Here is a 20,856-nt window from a genome sequence, read left to right as displayed (position 1 = left end):
AAAAACGTCCTAATTGAAAACAAAGAAGTTGTTCTCTGAAGTTAAAGGAATGAACACGGCCAGAACCATGACAAGGACGTCGTAAATGCATACTCCTACTAAATAATGAAGTACTCCTACTACATCTTTTCTTTCAGAGTCCAAATAATGAAGTACTCCTACTACATGTTTATGCATCTGCCGATCTGCGTTCATCTGTGTTATCACAAAGACACCAACCAGTACACAGTAGGCGATCATACCAGTATCCTGTGTGGGATCAGCAGCTAGTCCTACTCCTTGCAGCTTTGCGCAGCGACCAGTGTACTAGCACAGTACATCGCCTGATCGTTTCAGTCTCGATCACGCCGCTGCTGCTGGCCGGTCTGTTCGCGCCGTACGCATGCCCATCTGCTGCTCCTGCAGCCCTACTCCGGCTCGCCGCGACCTCACCCGCACATGTCGGGAGCGAGCCGATCACGATCGCTTGCATCAGCCATGGCCCAGCCGATTCAAGCCTGTCGAGAGACCTGTGTCGAAATAACTATTGTTAGTCTCTGATGACTGATGAGCTGATCGACGGAATACTACGAAGTTCTGCACCCTATACAAGTAGTATATACATGTGCTACCTACTGTGGTAGTGTGGTCTGTACTGTACGTTGAGTGCAGACTGATTGCTGCTGGTTCGCGGCCTGTAGTGGAGCAGCTCAAGTATGATCAGCGGTTCTTCTTCCTCGATCGAATGGCCGTGGCCGACGATGGCGTCCAATTCCCAGCGCGCGACCACCAGCGCAAGCAGGCCGAACTAACGGAGTTTTTTGGGCCAGTCCATCACCGAGCGGCCCGGTAAAGGTAGCCCATAATCGCTACCATTCTGTACTGGACCCAAATAAAGTTGGCCCGACACCGTGAGAGCCGACAGAACGAAAGCATATTGGATCGCCACAATTTGGTTGCGATCTGACAAAACTTCCGTCTCCACAGGGCACGTATATCCACCATGGTGTAGGTCTATATCAGTCGATTTACACAATTTATATATTTTGGAAGCAATATCCACCATGGTGAACGGTACAGGTTCTTTGATTAACATGGAGTAGTACATTCCTTCTTTTAGCCTACACTACAAATGCAATATAATGCATTCATGCAGACGGAGCACCTATTTGCTTTCCTTTTGAGTCTGATGCCAACATTTACAGGCGCTATCAGGCAACTGTGTATCTTGCTATTACACAGCCGCTCTGTACGGTATTACAGAATGCAGCCGCATCGCGCCATGATCATGCAGTCATCCATCCATGCGCAATCTCTCATTCATCCATCAGTTTGTAAGCTGCTCCTCCTTGGCTGCTTCCTCGAGTTCTCTGAGCCCTCCGACCCTCTGCTCGATCTCCTCGAGTAGCTCCTCCCTCAGGAGCTCCTCTCTTGCAGACGCCTCCAGGTCCTCTTGCTGCAGAATCAACCATGGGAGAGTGGAGATCGATCAGCAAAATGACTGGTTATCTTAGTAGCTTCGCACAACTAGAGTTTGTCTAATTGTCTGAATGTTCTTTCTTCGTGATAAAGGAAAAAAAAAAAGCCGTAATGAAAGACATACCCGGTCATAGTACCAGTGCACGGTGCCGTCACCCCCTTGTCCCCTGTACGCCTCACTGTCGTAGAAAGGATCCTGTAAATTCACACAAGACCGTGTCAGTAACACATATCGAAGATGTAATTTCGTTCCAAGTTGTAGTGGCATATGTTCTGCGTGCTTGCCTTCATGGACGCAAAGAAGCAGATGCCCCAGACTGTGAAGAAGGCGTAGAAGGTATCTACGAGACAGACAGAGAAATTTTTTTGTGAAAAGTTTCAGTTTCAGACGTAACAACAAACTGCAGGAAAGGTGAAACGACGACGACGACTCACAGACGCTCTTGAGGGCGGCGTCGCTGAGATGCCAGATCGACTTGTGCACGACGTAGTCCCTCTGCAGGTCGACGTGCTCCACCATCGTCACCATCAGCGTCACCACGTCCAACGGGGACGCGTTCGCCTTCACTGAACCCCTCCCGGCCGATTTCTGCAAACGCTAAGACCGCATTACTTTGCCTCACCAATCACCACGGATTTCTTCTTTCTCGGTGAAAAAATTAAAATGCACTGGGACCTTTCACCTTGCAACGGCTGGAGTTGGACCTCGGGTCATGGAATCCACCGAGCTGCAAATTTAACAACAACATTTGAACAAGTAGGTGAAATTCGCAAGGAATTCAGGAAAGCAGTTTTTGCATGAACGCGAAGGGGAGAATGGACGGTGCGGTACCGTTGCACGGCAGCGGCCATGGAGCTGGGCTCTGTTCGCGGAGTGAAGAGCAGAGAAGTGGGGGGACGACTTGAGCAGCGGCAACGCCATTGCTGGTAGGCTGCTGCTTCAGTAGCGGGTTGGCGATGAGCTTGTTGTTGTCAGTGTAGCGGGCTCACGTTTGGCTCAGGGGTGAAACCTGTAACCTGTAATCTGTATGGAAAATTTTAGTGGATAAGGTCAGACTTTTGGGTGGCCAACCATTGTCTGATCTTGGGCAGACGAAAAGCACAAGAATTTTGGGCTTGGTTGAAGCGGGCTTGAGCGTTGCTAGGCCTTGCCCGGTCAAGGTCATGTTTGGGCCGGATGGGATTAGGTTGACCCGTGGGCTCGTGGCCCGTTACGTGCATCCGTCCGCCATTTCTTGGAGGGCGCTACGGCTTGGCGTCCGGCATCTCACCAAAAATCGGACGCCCATGCAGGCATGTGAGAACGAACCCTGTCACTGTAACGTATGTGTCTAACTGCTTCTTTTCATTCTTTTCTCCTCTCTTTAGATATTTTTTATCCTAAATTACTTATCCAATTTACGATCCGATCACACCGTTCTATTCGTTGCAATTAAATCTTTACAATGAGATATCACATGATTATATTATGTCAAAAGAAAAACATGTATTTCAAAACGTTAAAACAAAATGTTTCGTACGTGATAGTGATATGTTTCAATATGTGTCATCGGTGTGTTTCACAAAATTCATGAAACTAACTGCTACTACTCTCTCTCCTCTCTCTCCACCTCATCCATGCACACATGTATGTATTTTAGCAAGCTTCAAAATAATTTTTCTCTTAAATTACTTATCCAATTTATGATCCGATCACACCATTATATTTGTTCTAATTAAATCTTTACAATAAAATATCACATGATTTTATTTTGATAAAAGAAAAATATATGTTTCAATTCGTTAATACTTGTTGTTTCATATGTGCCAGCGACATGTTTCAACGTGTATTTTCACCATGTTTCATAAAATACTTAAATGTTTCGGTTGTTGATTTTTTTTGTTTCACCATATATAACATAATGTTTCACTTGCTGGTCAACGCTCACCCCCGCACTGCCGCGCGCATACGCATGCATGTAGGCCGCCCATGCTGCATTGTTCACGTGCCACGTTGCTTGCCTCCCCTGTATGTGTTGCTTGCGCTGCTGCTTGCATACGCTCCCTCCCTCTCCCTTCTATTATTACATGTGCCTAATTTTTTCCTCAAATTTTAAATATTTTTTTCTCCAAAATTATATATTCTGATCTAAATTTCAATGATACCATTAGATTCATCATCATTAAATCTTTATAACAAGATCTCACATGGTTATATTTTGATAAAAATATACATGTGTCTCAAAAAATAACTTGTCTCACCATTGATAGAAAACTGTTTCATCACATGTACACAAATATTACAACTCACCTCGTGAATTGTTTCAAATTTAGAGAAATACAACAATTTACTAACTGAAACAATCACAACCACTACACAAAACGTTAAATACCAATGAGTGAAACATAAAAAAAATCATATGAAAAATAAAATATTTTTGCACAAATACTTAATTATGTTGAAATATTTTTAAATCGGACGCTACAAATCGTACGTTCAATATTTTTTCAAATATCGGAGCCTACCAATCGTACGTTCAATATTTTTTTAAAGACGCTGCTCCTCGTTTGTATGCAGGGACACGTTGAAGGAGCGAGGTTGTCGCATGCATGCATGCATGCAGGAGTAGACCTGGTTGCCAAGATGACGTGAGGCATCATTACTCTGTCTCTCTTAATCAAACTTTAAACATAATTTTATTCTAAAATATATATCCAATCTATAATTTATAACAAGATCTCACATGAATATATTTTGATAAAAATATATGTGTTCTAGAAAAAAAACAAACTTATGTTGAACTATTTAAAAATAATTCTTTCATCACTTGTGGAGATGTTTCAACCCACTTCACAAACTACAGGCATAGCACTAAGCTCGGCAGCCCATTTTTGCAAGCTGATAAGTGATAAACACAAGGACGCAAGCTCCAAGTGATACTTTCACACATTGGAAAAAGGTCCAATTAGCAGTACGGAGTACTGAACATAGAACAAGTCTAGCTGATGCTGTTTATGTCGATGGAGCAAGCGACAGTTGGTACCAACCAAACACCATGCACCGGCCGGTGAGCGCGGGGCACGCATCATGCCATGTATTACTCACGTCACAATCACCTAACCCCACACGCGCTAGTTTCATGGGTGCCTCGGCCCTGTCCCTTCCTGTATACTATCTCCGTCCTATAAAATACAAATTTAAAACCGTATATATTATATTCTAATATGATATATATATATATATATATATATATATATATATATATATATATATATATATATATATATATATATATATATATATATATATATATATATATATATATTCAGATTCGTAATACTAGAATATTACACTTTGGCACACAGCCACACAAGCTTGCAACACCAACACGCCAACACGAACACGTCGTATATCCTGCTTCATCAAGAACAGCGAGTCTGCATCCTTCACCTTCGCTTGAACTAATTAAGCGTCACCAATGGAAGGAAAAGCCGCAGTGACGACGTCGACCGAGCACGGCGACGGCGAGGCTTCGAGAACGGCGGCCCGCACCGTGGTGAGCGGCAGCAGCCGCGGCGGAGCGGCGAGCAGAGCGCTGTCCGTGGCCGACCTCATCCTCCGCGTCGTGGCGGTCGTCGCCATCGTCGACAGCGCCATCGCCATGGGCACCACCAACCAGACGCTCCCGTTCTTCACGCAGTTCCTCCGGTTCAAGGCGCAGTACAGTGACCTCCCGACCTTAACGTGCGACCATTCTTGCCTTCTAGCTACAATCGTCAATCTGCATTACTTCCGTTTGCAAGCTCGTTTATTCCTTCCTGTTGTCACCAGGTTGTTCGTGGTGGCGAATTCGGCTGTTACTGCGTACCTGGTGCTGTCCATCCCGCTGTCCGTCGTGCACATCATCAGGAGCAGGGCAAGTTACAGTAGGCTGGTGTTGATCTTCCTTGACTCGGTATAAATCGATCGATCAAAACGTAAAATATTACTGAATTTTGGCTAATCTGGGGGGGCTCTCGTGATCGTGCAAAAGGTAATGCTGGCGCTGGTGGCGGCGGTCGCGTCGGCGTCGGCGGCGATCGTGTACCTGGCGCACAAGGGCAACGTGAGGGCCAACTGGTTCGCCGTCTGCCAGCAGTTCGACTCGTTCTGCGAGCGCATCTCAGGCCCCCTGATCGGCTCCTTCGCCGCCATGGCCGTGCTCCTCCTCCTTGTGCTCCTCTCCGCCGCCGCGCTGGCCCGCCGCTGAGTAATAAGAAAATCAAGGTTGAATTGTGCATCGCGCGGCTGACCGGGAGAGACGGTAACATCAATACATGTGGCTGTTGCTGGTTGTTACTGTAGTTGTTACCGTGTCGCCTGTGTATCAGGAGATTCAGAGTCCGTGAGCCGTTGTCGAGTACGTACGTGCCGGCAGAGACCGGTGCCTTGCTTTGAAAATTCAGTACTCCAACATCGAGTGCAGTGACCTGTACTGGTTTACAAATTTTCAATTTTAAACTCATCTGCACAATGAGAAAGCAGAAGGTATTATTGATGTGCGGATCAATTTTGGACATACAACTTTCAGAGTATGCAGACGCATACTGTTACAATGTTTTCCGAATCATAAATACATATACATGTGATGTCTACATAATATAAATCGGGCGTCCGATTTTTTTTTATATATATATATAAATTGTGCGTTGTTTCACCAAGTAGATCGAAATTATTTCACTAAGTAGATAAAAAATGTTCATTTTTTAATATTTTAAAAAGCTGAAACACAACCAAATCATCTCGTGAAACATTTTACTACAACGTATGAAACAACGGTTTCCAAAAAAACCGGACGCTATTTCACCTTATATAAAAACAATGTTTCAGCAAATAACGAAAGGATGTTTCAATTAACTGCAACATTTCATTCATACGTAGTGAAACATCACAAGTACACTTACTGAAACATTATTGGCGGAACAAAAAATGAAACGAATTTCATTAATAGAGCGTTTCTGTAATATGTGGGTGATTTGTTGTAATGACGCGTGTGGTGGGGTGTGTGGTGGGGACGACGCAGGAAGCGGTGAGCGCCCGATTTTTCTTCCGCTGATCGAGCGCTCGATCGGTGCCATTTCCGATATAAATCGATATGAAAACATGATATTTGATGAGTGAGAGCCCTCAGGGCCGATTTATATATGGGCCATCCCATGGTGGGCCGGTTAGTTCTGTTCCTGGGCCATCCACGAAGGTCATGACTTGGGCCTAAGGCCTAAAGGAGTTCCTCCGTACGTGAACACATTTTACTACGGTAACAGGTTACAGGCTAACAGCCAATCAAGTTTTGGATTAAACGGTTAAACTCGACTAAATTACCCGCGCTATTACTGTACCGTGCGTCGATTCGCTTACCTCCTAATACACACTGACGGATGGGCCTTGGATGCAAACCGGACCCACATGTCACTGACTGATAAGTCGATCCCACCCACATCCGCGCTGATGTTCTAGAACCTTTCGTAAACCTCCTCTTTCTCATATAAATCGGGCCCAAACGAAAACTCCCATTCCTCCGACTCCAATCCAATCCAACGCTTCCTTCCTCGCAAAGCCTCTGCGAATCTCGCGCACGCAGAAACCGCTCCCAAACCCTAGACGCAATGGTGGTCACCATCGATCTCCGGGAGGTCACCATCGATCTCCGGGAGGAGGACGAGGCGGCGGCGGCGGCGGCGATGAAGGCCATCGCTGGGAGGAGCGACGAGGAGGTCCTCGCGGCGGTGCTCGCGCGCAAGGGTGGCCCTGTCCCGTTCCTCCAGGCGGCGATCGACGCCGCGGCGGCGGCGGCGACGAAGGCCATCGCTGGGAGGAGCGACGAGGAGGTCCTCGCAGCGGTGCTCGCGCGCAAGGGTGGCCCTGTCCCGTTCCTCCAGGCGGCGATCGACGTCGCGCAGCGGCGATCCGACCTGTTCCTCGACCCCTCCGCACCGGGGGTGGTGGCGGAGATGGCGGTGGAAGCCCAGGCCAAGGCGGAGGCGGAGGAGAGGCGGAAGAGGGCGAAGGGGGAGCCGAGGAAGGCGGAGGAGATGCTGAAGGAGGAGGAGCCGATGAAGGCGGAGGAGATGCTGAAGGAGGAGGAGCCGATGAAGGCGGAGGAGATGCTGAAGGAGGAGCCGAGGACGCCGATGAGAGAGGCGGGGAGGGACAAGGTGGAGAGGGCAGCGGTAGTGGAGCGCGTAAGAGGTGGGTGATCTCGCACCGTGACCTTCTAATTGTTCATCGTGTTCGAATGCGAAATGTTTGCGTGCTTCGGTGACCTGTATGCTCTTATTCGATTATAGATTGTCATTTCGCCTGTTGATCTCTACCTCTTATGCGGAATTGGGGGCAGATATTGAGTTTGAATCAGCAAATGTGCTTTCCCATCTTGTGCCAAGCTAGGGCCACTTGTCTAGACTTCGATCAGTTCTCGATCTGTAGTAGTTCTATAGTGGAGCTATAATCCTCAGATTTCGAGGTTGCAGATATGGCGGAGTATAAAATTGCCATGTAGTAGTTTTTTATTTTCAGGTCCGATCTCATGTTGCACATTGGTGGCTGAAGGGAGTAAAATTTTGATCAAGTGCTTACTAATTAGTCTGGATAAATCTTAACATTAAAATGGGTGGTGGTTCTAGGCATTTATGGCACATACAGATTATATAAATCCTTCAAGATTTGCAAGTAGTTTGGTCTTGTTTTCAACTTATCAAAATTTCCAAATCGCCATGATATGTTTGGTTGATTTACCGTGATCGATTTCAGATTTATCTCACCGCATCAGTATTCGTAGAGCACTAAATGTGTAGAAACAAGAAGGTCCAAAGTTTGGCAGTAGTATAGTGGTTGCAATCAGTTTATATGCATCTCGCTATATTTTTTTTGAAAAATTCTCTGTGGATTTTCATATTGTTGCTTTAAGACAATAGATTCTGTACTAAGCTGTCCTCACGGGTCTAATAAACTGAATTTCCATCATAATCGATCTAATTATTGAGGTTTCATAATTTTTACTGTACATTTGAATTTCAAGGTGAATCATGCCTTGCATTTTCCACCTTTTGATATATCATTTGCTGATAAGTGTGATTATACATGTTATACCTAGTAGTACACTTTTAGATTCTGTATTTCCTGTTCAGTTTGGGTCTGCTGCTTTTGCTAACTTATTGGTTGTGATTTGGAATTTGTTTCTATCTTTAATACAAAGATCTGCAGCCTTTCTACTGTTCTACATGTGTTTCAAAAAGGAATGGTTGTGCAGTTTATAAAGTTGAAAGGCTACTATGTGAAGTTGTTATTGTACTGGTTCTCTATTAATGGGAACAGCAACATTTCAAGCCTTCACATATAACTGTTGGATCATTTGATCAATATCATCACTCATCACTAGCAGTATTTTTTACTGTGTTTGGTTCTCTTACGTTTTCTGTAATTCGAGTATCAACAACCGTTGCAATTTTGTACTGTAGAGAGCTCGCTACCTTATTCCTCCAACAAAATATATGCGACATCCTAATCTTTCGACTTATAGACAGGAAGTGCTACTGCATTATTACGAAACTAAATGAATTTATTGTTTCTTTAATCGCTTTGATTGCCAATTTGGAGTTCAGTGCACTGAAAGGATATCCTCCTTTTGTATTGCATGTTAGACCCTAAGCCTAATGCTGGAAATGGTCTGGACTTGGAGAAATATTCCTGGACTCAGGAAAGGCCAGAGGTTACCATAACCATTCCAGTTCCCCAAGGAACAAAATCAAGTCTTGTCACTTATGAGATTATGAAGAACCATCTGAAGGTTGGACTGAAGGGTTGCTCTTTTATAATTGATGTAAGTGGATATACAGAATGTTTTATATAGTCTGCTGCTAGATTAAATACACAACAAGAATATCTCTCATTTGCAATAGAAGTATAGAACTGCTGGTATAATGTTCTACTTGTGTTTCTTTTCAGGGGGAGCTTTTTGAGCCAGTTAAAGTTAATGACTGCTTGTGGACCATTGGTACATACATAGTTTGATGATACTTGTTACATTTCTCATCGATAGCAATACCTACATGACTCTTGTTACTGACTTGACATGCATTATTTTGTGATAATTCCTTCAGAGGATGGGAATACACTGTCTATACTTTTGACAAAGGAAAACCAGAAGGAATGGTGGACATCAGTGATAAAAGGTGACCCTGAACTTGACCCCCGCGACATGAAAGTACCTGAACTCCGTGATTGTGATGTTGAGGCCAAAGAGACTATTGTGAGGATACTAAGTCATGGATTGCCCAAGGCAATGAATTTCTGCCCCTTCATGCACAATCGATTCAGTTACCACTGATCAAGTTTACTAATTTGTCTTCACATTTCTGATTGATTCATCAGAGAGCTATGGATCCTGCAACAAGTGATGATATCCAGCAAGAGGAACTTCTGAAGAATGCCCAGGCGAGTTTCAGGCTTTCTGCTACCTTTCCTCCCTTTTTCTTTAACCTCTCATTTTCTGAATCCTGTAGTTCTGTTTGTACTTTGCCACCGTTTGTTTGTTGGTGCTTCAATGTATCTGATGCAGCTATTTCTTGCAGTACTCGCATATGGATTCCTAAGGCAAAAATTGAGGATGTTGAACCCAAGAAGTGTACATACATCATCCTTTGACAGAGAATAGAAGTTCAGACACAGAACAGAAGGTCACATCATCTTTTTTGTACCGGGTTAGGAAGCTCAAATACTGAAGACTTCTCTGCTAGTACGATTTAGCTCTATGGTAACTAGTAATCCTCGAATCATAGCCTGGTAGTCACACAATGTTAGTCTATAAACATGAAGCTGCACCTATTCAGAAACCTTCCTCTTAAACACCTTATCCTGTATCTACTCAGCAGTAACATGGTCGAGATTTTGTGCTCTAAGCTCTGGTGGTTGTGCAAATGGATATCGGCATCTACAAAGCAAATGCAGTTCCTCTCTCTTTGGTTTTTGCTCTTGTTTCTGGGGAATCTTTTATCCTGTATTCTGCAGTACGTTGTAGTACTATAGTAGTAGTAGGCTACGAGTAGTTCTTATTTGTACTGAATGCGGCCGGAATTGGTATGCTGGCCTGCGAGCCCTGAGGGCAGCCTATCTGGGCGGATTGTTGGTGGCGGGTGACAGGGGGACTAACATCAGCAGCGCCAAGGTGGGCAAAGATTCTGAGCCGCGACTACGACCATCCAGCAGTTGGCGGCTGCTGCTCGCCTACTCTCTGATGAGATGCGACGCTGTACTAGGATGCTGCCGCCTCCATCAACATCAGGAACCCAATCAACTTTCTCGTACGCGCACTGCCCCGGTTTCTCTTTCTCCTCCCCATAGCCAAACAGTGGCGAGCGAAACGGACGCGCACAGGCGGAGGAGGCACAGCCGCAGCACTACGTAGGAACAGTGATGCAGCTGATGATATCATGATACAGCTATTCTGCAAGGGACATCGGCAGCATGGCCGGGCGATTGAACGTTGCCATGGACTGATGAACCGCCGTAAGTTGATCTGTTGATGCCTTTGCATAGTTGCTTGGATGGGAATGAGGAATGGGCACAACAGGGAGGCATGGCGACCACGACAACGGGTCCTGCCTAATCTTTGGAAGCCCTATCAGATTATCAATGCGGCCATCACTACACGATCTTGGAGTTGCTGGGCTTCCCACATGCACGGGCTATAATTAATCGATATTCTAAAAAAAACCATCACATTTGTATACACCGTACACTGTACAACAGCAAGTAAAAACGGCTGACTATGTAGCCATTTCCTAGTATGGCCTTAGCATATTCTCCAGGTCCAGGGCCTTGAAGAGCTCCGCGACAGAGAAACCTTTATTCCATTTTACATTGAAACTCAGCGTAAGAAACAGTGTCAAATCCTCTGATTTACAGCCTCTGTTTACGCTGGTAAAAGATACGCCTATCTAGTAGTACAGTAAATTACAAAGCTACTGTGTATAATTAACTCTGTGGTGGGTGCTATCAAGAGCAAACATTTGCACAACTAGTCTCTTCTAATAAGATGGAGAGCCTGCAGAATGCAGGGTTTTTTTTACCTTCTGTTGTTACACACATTGCCTACATACAGGGCAAGACCCATGGCCAACGAGCCATTTGTCCACGCAAGGCTGGTGGAAAGTGTGGGAGCAATTCGGCAATCTCCTCGCCGTTTCACCGGTTACAATATCCTGCAAAGCGGTAATTAAGCAGTGACATTGAGTGTGTGTAGGGAGTGAGCAAGTTGCAAAGCAAATCCTAACCACATTGCATTTAGTAGCAGGCATAATTTGGTATGCAAGTTGCCACAAAAGGGGAACATAAAAACGGAGGTCGTTGCATCTCCCTGCTCTACATATCACACCATAACAATCATGTCATATCTACTATCCAGCTATATATATGTACTTGAATGTTTCATTTATCAATCTAAAAAATGGGCCGCATTTCCTGGTTCAACAAGGTCGGGAAAAGCTTTGGTTTCTGGTTGGAAATCATTGATCAAGTAATAGACCGTATTCAATGGTCAGGACGAGTTAGGTTTAAAACGTTCTATGAAGAAGGTCAAAAGAATTTCATGAATAATTTGAAGATGTCTTCCCATTTACCCCCTTGGCAATTATGTTTAGAACAGTTACTACTATATGTGATCAGCCATCACTAACAACCAGATGGAGACTTGTAGTGGTATGCTATCACCAATTTTCAAATCACTGGTGATCTTGATTTTCTTAACAAACTTTGCCAAAAAGGAGAAAGCTCAAATATGCTAACTAAACATTCACTATATTGTCTGCAATCATGAAATGGATGTTGTTTTGCTTTTATTATCGTTGTTGAACCTAAACCATGTGCAAAATTGTGCAAGGCAGCCAGGCAGGTTTGTCGACAACATAAAGCTAATTTTGATAAATGTACCTGCAGGCAGATAGTGCAAGAGAGGTCTTCACCAAACGAGTTCCGTGTTTGGTCAGTGACCACATAGTGTGGTAATTTATTCAGTGACTCCCGTGAAAGCCCTTTGGATGAACAATCTCCAAAAATATCATACAGATCATCATGACCAAAATCTGAAATGCTGACCTGTTGACAAAGAACATAAAAAAAATCAGTAAAAGAAAATGCTTCAATAAATAACGATGTGTTCCAATAAACGGTGATTCTGCGAACCGAACATCGTTTCCAAAGTACCCGGGCCTACTAGCCAATAAATTTGTACCGTTGTCTCAACTAAATAAAGTGGTTTAAAACTACCAATTTTGCAAATAGAATAATGAAATGATGGCCAGCAGATCAGGTTTTTCACATAAAAAAACATTTTATAAAATGAGAACCATGGCAAACAAAATTGCATCAGCAGAACATGTAACTGACCTGCCAACGATGCGTTGCATATCCTGAAGGTACAATTTGCTCTTGCACAAACCGCGCTTGGAGGAGCTGCTCTATGAAATCTGCCTGAACACCAAATCGTTATGAATTTTTCTTAGAGGCGTATCTTACAAACACAGACGAGAGATACATTTCAAAATCATGGTGTCAAGCCGTCGAGGAGTAAAGTAAACGGCACAGCATATTGGAAGAAGTTACATCAGGCTAATGAGCATATATCTTTCAGAGAAATAAATTCGTCAAATACTTCAGGTCACATCATCTGAAGTCAAACGCATTAATATAACTTCTTGGACAAACAAATATGCAAGTATGGAAGAAGCTTACTGACCATGGAGGATGTGCCATGAGAGCCCAGCCGGTCCGAGCACCAATAAGCACGAGAAGCCTCGAGGACCTCAATGGAGAGCACAGCTCCGGCGAACGCCCCCAATCCAGCTCCCCGGAGCACGCCGCTGTCTGAAGCCCTTCCGGCCAGCGCGCCGGTCACCGCTCCGGTCAAGGCCCCAGCTTTTACAAAGCACCACATCAAACAACGGACATAAAAAAAAATCGGAACACGTACGCGACGCGAGGCCAGCAAAGAACGAGCTCTCACGGGCAATGCTCGCTGTCGCTGGCGTCAAAGAATCACATGAACAGCTCGAGCAAGGGGGGAAAGAAGGGGCGGGTGTTTTGGTGAGTACCGAGAGCGAAGAGGCCGGTGAGAGCGCCGGAGATGACGCCGGCGAGAAGCCTGGGGAGGTACACCGCCACGCCGCTCTCCTCCAGCGCGTCCTCCGCGGCCGCGACCTCCATCGAAGGCAGGCGCCCCCCCGGGAAGCGCGCGCCGCGCGGTTTCTTGGTATGCCGCGTGCGTCGCGCGGGTTGGCGTGGGGAGGCGGTGATGAGAGAGAGAGAGAGAGAGAGAGAGAGAGAGAGAGAGAGAGAGAGAGAGAGGAGGCCGAGGCGAGAGGAGAGGAGAGGGAGAGGCTCTCCGGGAGCAGAGGAAGGTGAAGACGTGAAGTGAAGCTCTCTCCAAGCTTTGCTTTTCTTTTCGCTGTTGTTTCGCAGGCGACTCGTGATGATGAGACGATTTATTTGCTTTGCTCTTTCCCTTTTTCTTTTTTCCTTTTCTTTGTAGACAAGAGAATTATTTGCATTTCTTTAGTTTTCTCATACGGTTGTAGCTTTCAAGGTTGGCTCGGGGCCCTTTTTTTTGTTTTGTTTTATTCTTTCAGAAATTTTCGCGCATGCTCCAAATAAAAGGCACAGGATTATGCCACATAGTTGTCGCTTAAATTTACGTGCAATAACCTTTTTTTTTTGTGAGAAAATATCCTCTCTTGCGATAGTTGCGAGAAGAGTCTAGAAAGAAGAATTTCAATAAATATTTTGGTTGCAACTAAGAAGCCAGCGAGTATATATAATTATGCGTATCTCTACTCTGCAGTTCGGAGTGCAATAACAAAATGCTAGGGCCGGCCGAATACATTTCATTGTTGGATATTAACACATTTAAACAGAACTTTAGTTGCTAGTTTTTATTGTAACATATTTATAAAACCAATACGGGCATAATGCCATCACAAAGTACTTCTTTAAGACATACTATTCACAAATTATTTTCATGCGTCCAACTTAAATATTGAAAAATATATAGGTCATGGTGTAAAGATAGTTACTAGCTCCTATTAGGTTTTCAAATTGTAGGTCAATGGTAAATTTATGTTTTAATATTTTATAAAGAGAAATTTGTTGTATTTAATATATTTTTAATGTAAAACTTGATATTTTCTCTCACAGTTTGTCTAAAGGACTTACCGTCACTCTTGATTAATCAATGCCTAAGAGATGGTTTTTGGCCATCAAACACAAGAAGATATTTGTTAAGCATGTCCTCATCCAAATAGCTTGTGAGTTGGAGGTACTCCAAGGTCCTTGTCGAAAGCTATTTTCCTTAAAAGAAAAATTGACTGATGCTTTTTTTAAGGGTACAAGGGAAACGTACACAGCACCATTACTATAATATCGAAGTATTGATTAAAATATGTTTGGTTTCTAGCCTATCAAAATACGGCACTGAAAATATGTCTATATTATCAAATTTTGATAAAATTAGAAGCACCAACAATATGATCTCATAATAAAATCTAGGGCCACTAGAGAAAATACCTTGCACTCAGCGAATAAAGCCTGTGCGGGTCGCCGCACAGTGGCAGTGCTAACTGGCCACTTCGATCTCAGCTTGACTGAAACTCCCCCCGAATACAGAAATGTATGGGTACGCCATCGACTCAATGCAATAGAGTGATACTCGGGGAGTAGTATTAAGAAATGCTTCATCGTGGTTATATGTGTGCTAAGAGAAAACCCAACGAAATGAGTGCTTGGAGCATACAACCAACCAATCATGTCTGTTAGGTAATGTCTAGTGTAGATGAAACTAAGATTATCACATCATACCATGCCACATATGGTTTATAATATCTTCTCTCTCTCCTTAGGCTACATTAGGCGTGATCTCATAATAAAATCTAGGGCCACTAGAGAAAATACCTTGCACTCAGCGAATAAAGCCTGTGCGGGTCGCCGCACAGTGGCAGTGCTAACTGGCCACTTCGATCTCAGCTTGACTGAAACTCCCCCCAAATACAGAAATGTATGGGTACGCCATCGACTCAATGCAATAGAGTGATACTCGGGGAGTAGTATTAAGAAATGCTTCATCGTGGTTATATGTGTGCTAAGAGAAAACCCAACGAAATGAGTGCTTGGAGCATACAACCAACCAATCATGTCTGTTAGGTAATGTCTAGTGTAGATGAAACTAAGATTATCACATCATACCATGCCACATATGGTTTATAATATCTTCTCTCTCCTTAGGCTACATTAGGCAGTGCTCCCTCCGTCCTATAATATAAGAGATTTTAGGTGGATGTGATCTAATTGGGAGAAATACTCGCTCCTTCTTCACGCACACGCTTCCCAAACTGCTAAACCGCGTATTTCTTATAAACACATTTTATAGAAAAGTTTGCTTTAAAAATTATATTAACTCTCAATTAATCATGTCATAATGGATCATCTCATTTTGAGTATTTTCTCAATCTTCTCTTTTTCTCTTCTCTCAAACACATATGCGTAGCAGTGTTCAGTGGACCCACATATAAATAAAAAAGACTCGACAATGGTGTACATTTGTTCTAATAAAAGACTCTAAGTGATGACATCATACATATGTAAGCACGATACCTTAGATACCAAACCTGGTATAAGTAATACCGGACACATACCCATTGATACCAAACTGTAGTAGCAAGCTACCACATCTAGTATTGGGTATTAGATGTGATACCTGTATATGCCAAAGTCTGATACCTAGTTACCATGTTTGATGTCACACACGCACAAACTATTGCATTGAAACGGTATTACTGTTTTGTAGTATTTTTATATAAAAAGCACTACCTTTGGTTTTAAATATCTGTTATGCTATGTTTAGGAGTTCAAGTTTCCAACTCTTCTCCCTCGTTTTTCACACATACTCTTTCCAAGTTAAACGACATGTTTTTTTTAAAAAAAATTCTACATGAAAGTTGCTTTTAAAAATCATATTAATCCATTTATTAGAAAAGATATAGCTAATACTTAATTAATCATGCATTAATAAATTGCTTTGTTTTACGTACGCCATATTAATTCCCAACTCAAACTACCGAACACAACCTTACTCTTGAAGCGCACAATTTTAACTTTCACCATTGCAAAATTTAAATGTTTAAATAATGATGTTTGAAAGTTTCGTGGTTACATTTAAGATGCAATATACTTAGTATGGCATATTTCTTTTATATATATATATATATTATATTTATATATATAAATATATATATAAGAAATCATAGTTTAAAAATAAAAAGTATATAATGATAAGTATTTGAAAACGGGAGTAATTGAAGTTACGCGTAGCGAATTTGGCAAAGTTAGAAAATAAAGAAAAATCCATGGAGCCTATGCATCAGCGCTAACATTTTCTTTATCTAGCATCTACCTCTTCTATTGTGTAGAATCGGTGTTGATGTTAAGAGTTTCTCAAATGTATCCATGAAACTAGAGATTATGCATCATTTTTTCAGATTCGTAGTATTAAAATGTCTCAACTTTAATTCTAATTCTAGATTACTATATTTTAATATTGTAGTAACAACTCACTATGTAAATTAGAGAAGCAAAAACATATATATTCTATTAGTTAGTATATCATTATCTAAAAATATATATTAGTTAGTATATGGTATTCATTGCTGTTATTTTACTTCAAAGTGATATTTGACGAATAAGAGTACACATTAATCTGGCTGCGGCTATCACCTATCAGTAAGTCTTCAAAGAGTGCTATCCTGTAATCAATGTCGGATGTAAGGCTGAATCCAACGTGTGCTGCACATACTTCGCTCCATCCATGCGGGCGCATTGAGTTTTCTTGAAAGATACACTGCCCCCTATTCACTTCCCAGGACGGAGACGGTACGCCGGTCCAGCCCAATCTTCTTCTTCAAGCACGCCACGCCCAGCATGCTCGAAAGCTCGATCGATCCAGCCAACTAATCGGGGCCATCCGGCGATGACCACTCGGCCTACCGGCACGCGCGCGTACGCGTGCCGCAGCGCTTCGCCGGACAGAGAGCGGCCCCGGCCGGCGAAACGAGCTAGCGGCTGGTTCCCTGACGCCACGGCGACGTTTATATCAACCCAAACACGTAGTCGGCATGTGATAACATCCTTCCACTTCAACAACTTTCTATCGAAGTTGAAACTTTATAAGCATGTACATATTCCTCTCTCTTAAGTAAATTTGGTCCGGCTATCATAGATCGGCCCGGCTAAAGAAAACACATCGTCCGACCACGCCTGTGACAACATCCTTTCACTTCGACAACTTCTTATCGAAGTTGAAACTTTATAAACATGTACATATCCCTCTCTTAAGTAAATTTGGTCCGGCTATCTCAGACCGGTCCGGCTAAAAAAAAAAACACGTCGTCCGGCCAAGGATCATGCACGCCGGCATCAGCGTCGTTTTTCGAACCAACGTGACCTGCAGTAGGCTGGTACTTGGTAGAATGTCACTAGCTCGATCAGCGACAAGTCTGTCGAACCATGCTTCTTCACGCCCAATAATGCTCGCTGGCTTTACGTATCGTCACAGACTCACAGTGAGAGTTAAAAGCAAACCGTTTCTGACGCAACATCCTCTTCGCCTCGCACTATTGCAGAAATGCAGAGCACGCCAGTGGCATGCACGGTTGCTTGGCTCTTCTTCTTATTTCCATTTTTTTTGCTCAGACGTCATGGTGCACGTGAGAGAAGGCGAGCATGGGCAGCCTCAAATGCGATCTGGTTAGTGCTAGGTGTGAGTGAGTTGTGGTGACGTGGTGCGATATCATTAGGAGGATCAAACCACCTGTCAATTCGGCTACTAGCTGTTTTCCTGTTCATGTATCTGTGAGCTTGTTGCTACCAGCAACCAGGTTGATCAGATCGATTGAACACTAATTTTGGGGAGAATATTAATGATGCTTACCTGCCGCATCAAAGATTGTCATATACCCATTCGTCCTTTAATATAAGAAATTTTAACATTTTACTTACATTGTTTGACCACTCGTCTTATTAAAAAAAATTGTGCAAATATAAAAAACGAAAAATTTACACACATTTGAAGTATTAAAGTAGTCTAATAATAAAACAAATTACATAATCCACCTGTAAACTACGAGACGAATTTATTAAGGCTAATTAATCCGTCATTAGCAAATGTTTACTGTAGGCTGTAGCACCACATTGTCAAATCATGATACAATTAGGCTTAAAAGATTCGCCTCGCAAGTTACACGTAATCTGTGTAATTAGTTATTTTTTTCGTTTATATTAATACTCTATGCATGTGTCCAAGCATTCGATGTGATATGGTGTAAAATTTTACCAGGGGATCTAAATAGACCCTAAGCATATTGGATGAACATTGCATAGTTTTTAGAGAAAAGGCATCATTTCCTCAAAGAGCATTGAATAGTTGCACATACAAAGGCATAAAAGAAGTCGAATACATTTTATTCAAAAGGATCACAAGCATACCATTGGAAGCTGATCAGTAATCAGATAGCAGCAAATTAAGAACACAGCAAGGCAAAAGTTCGATTATTTTCATTCGCCAAAAACAATAATAACTTGCTCATTTAGCAGAGATATATATAGCATGGTGTGCGAGCCAGTAATAGCGTCCTCACAGCCTGCTTAACTGACTCGTGCTCGTCCGATCAATCGTCGTAATCGTGGCGGCGGCGGTTGTTCTTCTCGTAGCGCTGCTTCCTCTCGCCGTCGGAGTCGTCGTCGTCGTCGTCGCGCTTCTTGTAACGCGGCTTCCTCTCGCCGTCGTCGTCGTCGTCGTGCTTCTTGTATCGCGGCTTCCTCTCGTCGCCGGAGCCATCGTCGTCGTCACCTCCCTAAATGAAGAACAGAGGCAAAGTTAAGGAGGCCTGGAAGGCCGGAGTACACAAGAACCCATATAAGGCCCGTGAAGCTAACGGGCCGGGCCCGTGGAATGAGCTCACATGCTTCTTGCGGCCGCCGCCGGAGGTGTGCCGCCGCTGCTGCTCGTCGTCCCCGTACGCCGGCTTGGGCTTCCTGTACCCGCCGCCGTGCGTCGCCTCGTCGTCGTCCGGCCTCCTGCCGTGGCCAGCCGAGAGGTGGGTCTCCTCGGCAGGTGGCCTCCGGCCTTGCTGGGGGCGGTCGTACGAGGAGGAGGAGGAGGAGGCGGTGGAGATGGGGTGGCATATCTCGTCGGAGGGCGGGAGGGCGCGGCCGAAGGTGAGGGCGATGTCGTAGCCGCCGCCGTACGGGGTGGGGTCGTACTCGTCGAAGTCGGCAACCTCGTCGGCGGGATGGCCGCTTCCCCAGAACACGCTCGCCATATCGGTGGCTGGCTGGCTGGCTCGATTCGATCGATCACGGTGTACGTTGGCGGGAAGGCACGGAGGGCGGGAAGAGATAGATAGGCGCGGCAATGGGCCGCGGCGCGCTTGGTTCGGGGAGTTTTCGTGGCTGGGAACTGGTCAGGTCGCGCGACCGGCGGCCGGGCATCCATTGCGTTGCGTTTTCGGTAACGAGGGCCGCAGTAGACGGTAACATGGAGCCGAACAAACCGCGCGATTGAGTGTTTTTTTTTAACTGGAATTTGAGTGCTTTTAGATGAACTTGAAATAGAAATTTCACAGCAAACTTTTTTTTGAACAAGGAGAGCCAAGGTCCCCGCCTATCTATCTATTATATATTATTAAAGGAATAGAAAAAGGAGGCTCCACGTTCGCTCTCATGACCTAGAAATTCTCACAATAATCAGAGAAAAAGAAAAAGCAAACTCCATACAAAAATACAATTTAGGAACAGCTAAAATTCTCACATTAATGGGAGAAAAAGAAAAAACAGAGTCCATATAGAAATAAAATTTAGAAATAGCTGAAATTCAGAATTAAAAAATAATGAATATTAGAAGAGGAGACTAGAGTCCATATAGAAACACAATTTAGAATTAATTGAAATTCGGAATTAAAAAATAAGGAATATTAGAAGAGGGGACTAGAGTCCATATAGAAATACAATTAAGAAATAACTAAAATTTGGAATTAAAAATAAGGAATATTAGAAGTAGAGTATAAAGTCCATATAGAAATACAATTAGGAAATAATAGAAATTCAGAATTATAAATAAGGAATATTAGAAGTAGAGCATAGAGTCCATATAGAAATACAATTAAGCAAAAAAAATAGAAATTCAGAATTAAAAAATAAGGAATATGGGAAGTGGAGTATAGAGCCCATATAGGAATTTAAAATTAACTAAAATTCGGAATAAAAAGGAGCCTCCACGTCCACTCTCATGACTTAGAAATTCTCACATTAATCGGAGAAAAAGAAAAAGCAGACTCCATATA

The 20,856-nt window shown here is 43.5% G+C and overlaps 5 protein-coding genes across 6 annotated transcripts; 2 read left to right on the top strand and 3 right to left on the bottom strand.

The window, feature by feature from the left end:
* Positions 1-999: 999 nt before the first annotated feature.
* On the bottom strand, positions 1,000-2,486 carry LOC4330704 (photosynthetic NDH subunit of subcomplex B 4, chloroplastic). Its single transcript, NM_001425661.1, has 6 exons — positions 2,291-2,486; positions 2,142-2,186; positions 1,894-2,047; positions 1,744-1,799; positions 1,583-1,654; positions 1,000-1,435 (listed from the first exon to the last, which is right to left on the bottom strand). The coding sequence occupies exons 1-6, from the start codon at positions 2,378-2,380 to the stop codon at positions 1,307-1,309; spliced, it is 546 nt and encodes a 181-aa protein (NP_001412590.1). The 5' UTR covers positions 2,381-2,486; the 3' UTR covers positions 1,000-1,306.
* Positions 2,487-4,818: 2,332 nt separating this feature from the next.
* Positions 4,819-5,958, top strand: LOC107275435 (casparian strip membrane protein 4). The gene is made up of 3 exons (XM_015769059.3): positions 4,819-5,182; positions 5,270-5,393; positions 5,472-5,958. Exons 1-3 carry the CDS (start codon positions 4,917-4,919, stop codon positions 5,685-5,687), a joined length of 606 nt encoding a protein of 201 aa, XP_015624545.1. The 5' UTR covers positions 4,819-4,916; the 3' UTR covers positions 5,688-5,958.
* A 1,039-nt stretch (positions 5,959-6,997) lies between these two features.
* On the top strand, positions 6,998-10,442 carry LOC4330703 (protein BOBBER 2). Its single transcript, XM_015767579.3, has 6 exons — positions 6,998-7,666; positions 9,118-9,296; positions 9,422-9,470; positions 9,577-9,755; positions 9,848-9,910; positions 10,048-10,442. Exons 1-6 carry the CDS (start codon positions 7,084-7,086, stop codon positions 10,066-10,068), a joined length of 1,074 nt encoding a protein of 357 aa, XP_015623065.1. The 5' UTR covers positions 6,998-7,083; the 3' UTR covers positions 10,069-10,442.
* An 866-nt stretch (positions 10,443-11,308) lies between these two features.
* On the bottom strand, positions 11,309-13,954 carry LOC4330702 (NEP1-interacting protein-like 2). 2 transcript variants are annotated; one of them, XM_015767581.2, is made up of 5 exons: positions 13,564-13,953; positions 13,209-13,387; positions 12,860-12,943; positions 12,404-12,568; positions 11,309-11,676 (listed from the first exon to the last, which is right to left on the bottom strand). In XM_015767581.2, the coding sequence occupies exons 1-5, from the start codon at positions 13,673-13,675 to the stop codon at positions 11,554-11,556; spliced, it is 663 nt and encodes a 220-aa protein (XP_015623067.1). In that variant the 5' UTR covers positions 13,676-13,953; the 3' UTR covers positions 11,309-11,553. The 2 variants fall into 2 exon arrangements, with proteins under 2 accessions (XP_015623067.1, XP_015623066.1); XM_015767580.3 differs by lacking the exon at positions 11,309-11,676 and having other exon boundaries at positions 12,085-12,568; positions 13,564-13,954.
* A 5,001-nt stretch (positions 13,955-18,955) lies between these two features.
* On the bottom strand, positions 18,956-19,956 carry LOC107277859 (uncharacterized protein At5g39570). Its single transcript, XM_015769550.3, has 2 exons — positions 19,477-19,956; positions 18,956-19,368 (listed from the first exon to the last, which is right to left on the bottom strand). The coding sequence occupies exons 1-2, from the start codon at positions 19,834-19,836 to the stop codon at positions 19,183-19,185; spliced, it is 546 nt and encodes a 181-aa protein (XP_015625036.1). The 5' UTR covers positions 19,837-19,956; the 3' UTR covers positions 18,956-19,182.
* Positions 19,957-20,856: the final 900 nt, after the last annotated feature.

The sequence above is a fragment of the Oryza sativa genome, chromosome 2 (assembly GCF_034140825.1).
Source record: "Oryza sativa Japonica Group chromosome 2, ASM3414082v1".
Lineage (NCBI taxonomy): Eukaryota > Viridiplantae > Streptophyta > Magnoliopsida > Poales > Poaceae > Oryza > Oryza sativa.
Note: the sequence above shows the minus strand (reverse complement) of the source record. Positions and strands in the feature narration are given on the sequence as shown.

Bases quoted from the DNA above. Each gene is read 5' to 3' on its own strand.
- LOC107277859 (XM_015769550.3), bottom strand. From the start codon at position 19,836: ATGGCGAGCGTGTTCTGGGGAAGCGGCCATCCCGCCGACGAGGTTGCC. The intron at 19,369-19,476 runs GTGAGCTCATTC...TTCTTCATTTAG, and splicing joins GCGGCGGCCGCAAGAAGCAT to GGAGGTGACGACGACGATGG.
- LOC4330703 (XM_015767579.3), top strand. From the start codon at position 7,084: ATGGTGGTCACCATCGATCTCCGGGAGGTCACCATCGATCTCCGGGAG. The intron at 9,756-9,847 runs GCAATGAATTTC...TTGATTCATCAG, and splicing joins TAAGTCATGGATTGCCCAAG to AGAGCTATGGATCCTGCAAC. The intron at 9,911-10,047 runs GCGAGTTTCAGG...TATTTCTTGCAG, and splicing joins AACTTCTGAAGAATGCCCAG to TACTCGCATATGGATTCCTA.
- LOC4330702 (XM_015767580.3), bottom strand. From the start codon at position 13,675: ATGGAGGTCGCGGCCGCGGAGGACGCGCTGGAGGAGAGCGGCGTGGCG. The intron at 13,388-13,563 runs GTACTCACCAAA...GCTTTGTAAAAG, and splicing joins CACCGGCCTCTTCGCTCTCG to CTGGGGCCTTGACCGGAGCG. The intron at 12,944-13,208 runs GTCAGTAAGCTT...TTTGGTGTTCAG, and splicing joins CTCATGGCACATCCTCCATG to GCAGATTTCATAGAGCAGCT.
- LOC107275435 (XM_015769059.3), top strand. From the start codon at position 4,917: ATGGAAGGAAAAGCCGCAGTGACGACGTCGACCGAGCACGGCGACGGC. The intron at 5,183-5,269 runs GTGCGACCATTC...TGTTGTCACCAG, and splicing joins AGTGACCTCCCGACCTTAAC to GTTGTTCGTGGTGGCGAATT. The intron at 5,394-5,471 runs GTATAAATCGAT...ATCGTGCAAAAG, and splicing joins TGTTGATCTTCCTTGACTCG to GTAATGCTGGCGCTGGTGGC.
- LOC4330704 (NM_001425661.1), bottom strand. From the start codon at position 2,380: ATGGCGTTGCCGCTGCTCAAGTCGTCCCCCCACTTCTCTGCTCTTCAC. The intron at 2,187-2,290 runs GTACCGCACCGT...TTAAATTTGCAG, and splicing joins ATGGCCGCTGCCGTGCAACG to CTCGGTGGATTCCATGACCC. The intron at 2,048-2,141 runs GTGAAAGGTCCC...TAGCGTTTGCAG, and splicing joins CCAACTCCAGCCGTTGCAAG to AAATCGGCCGGGAGGGGTTC.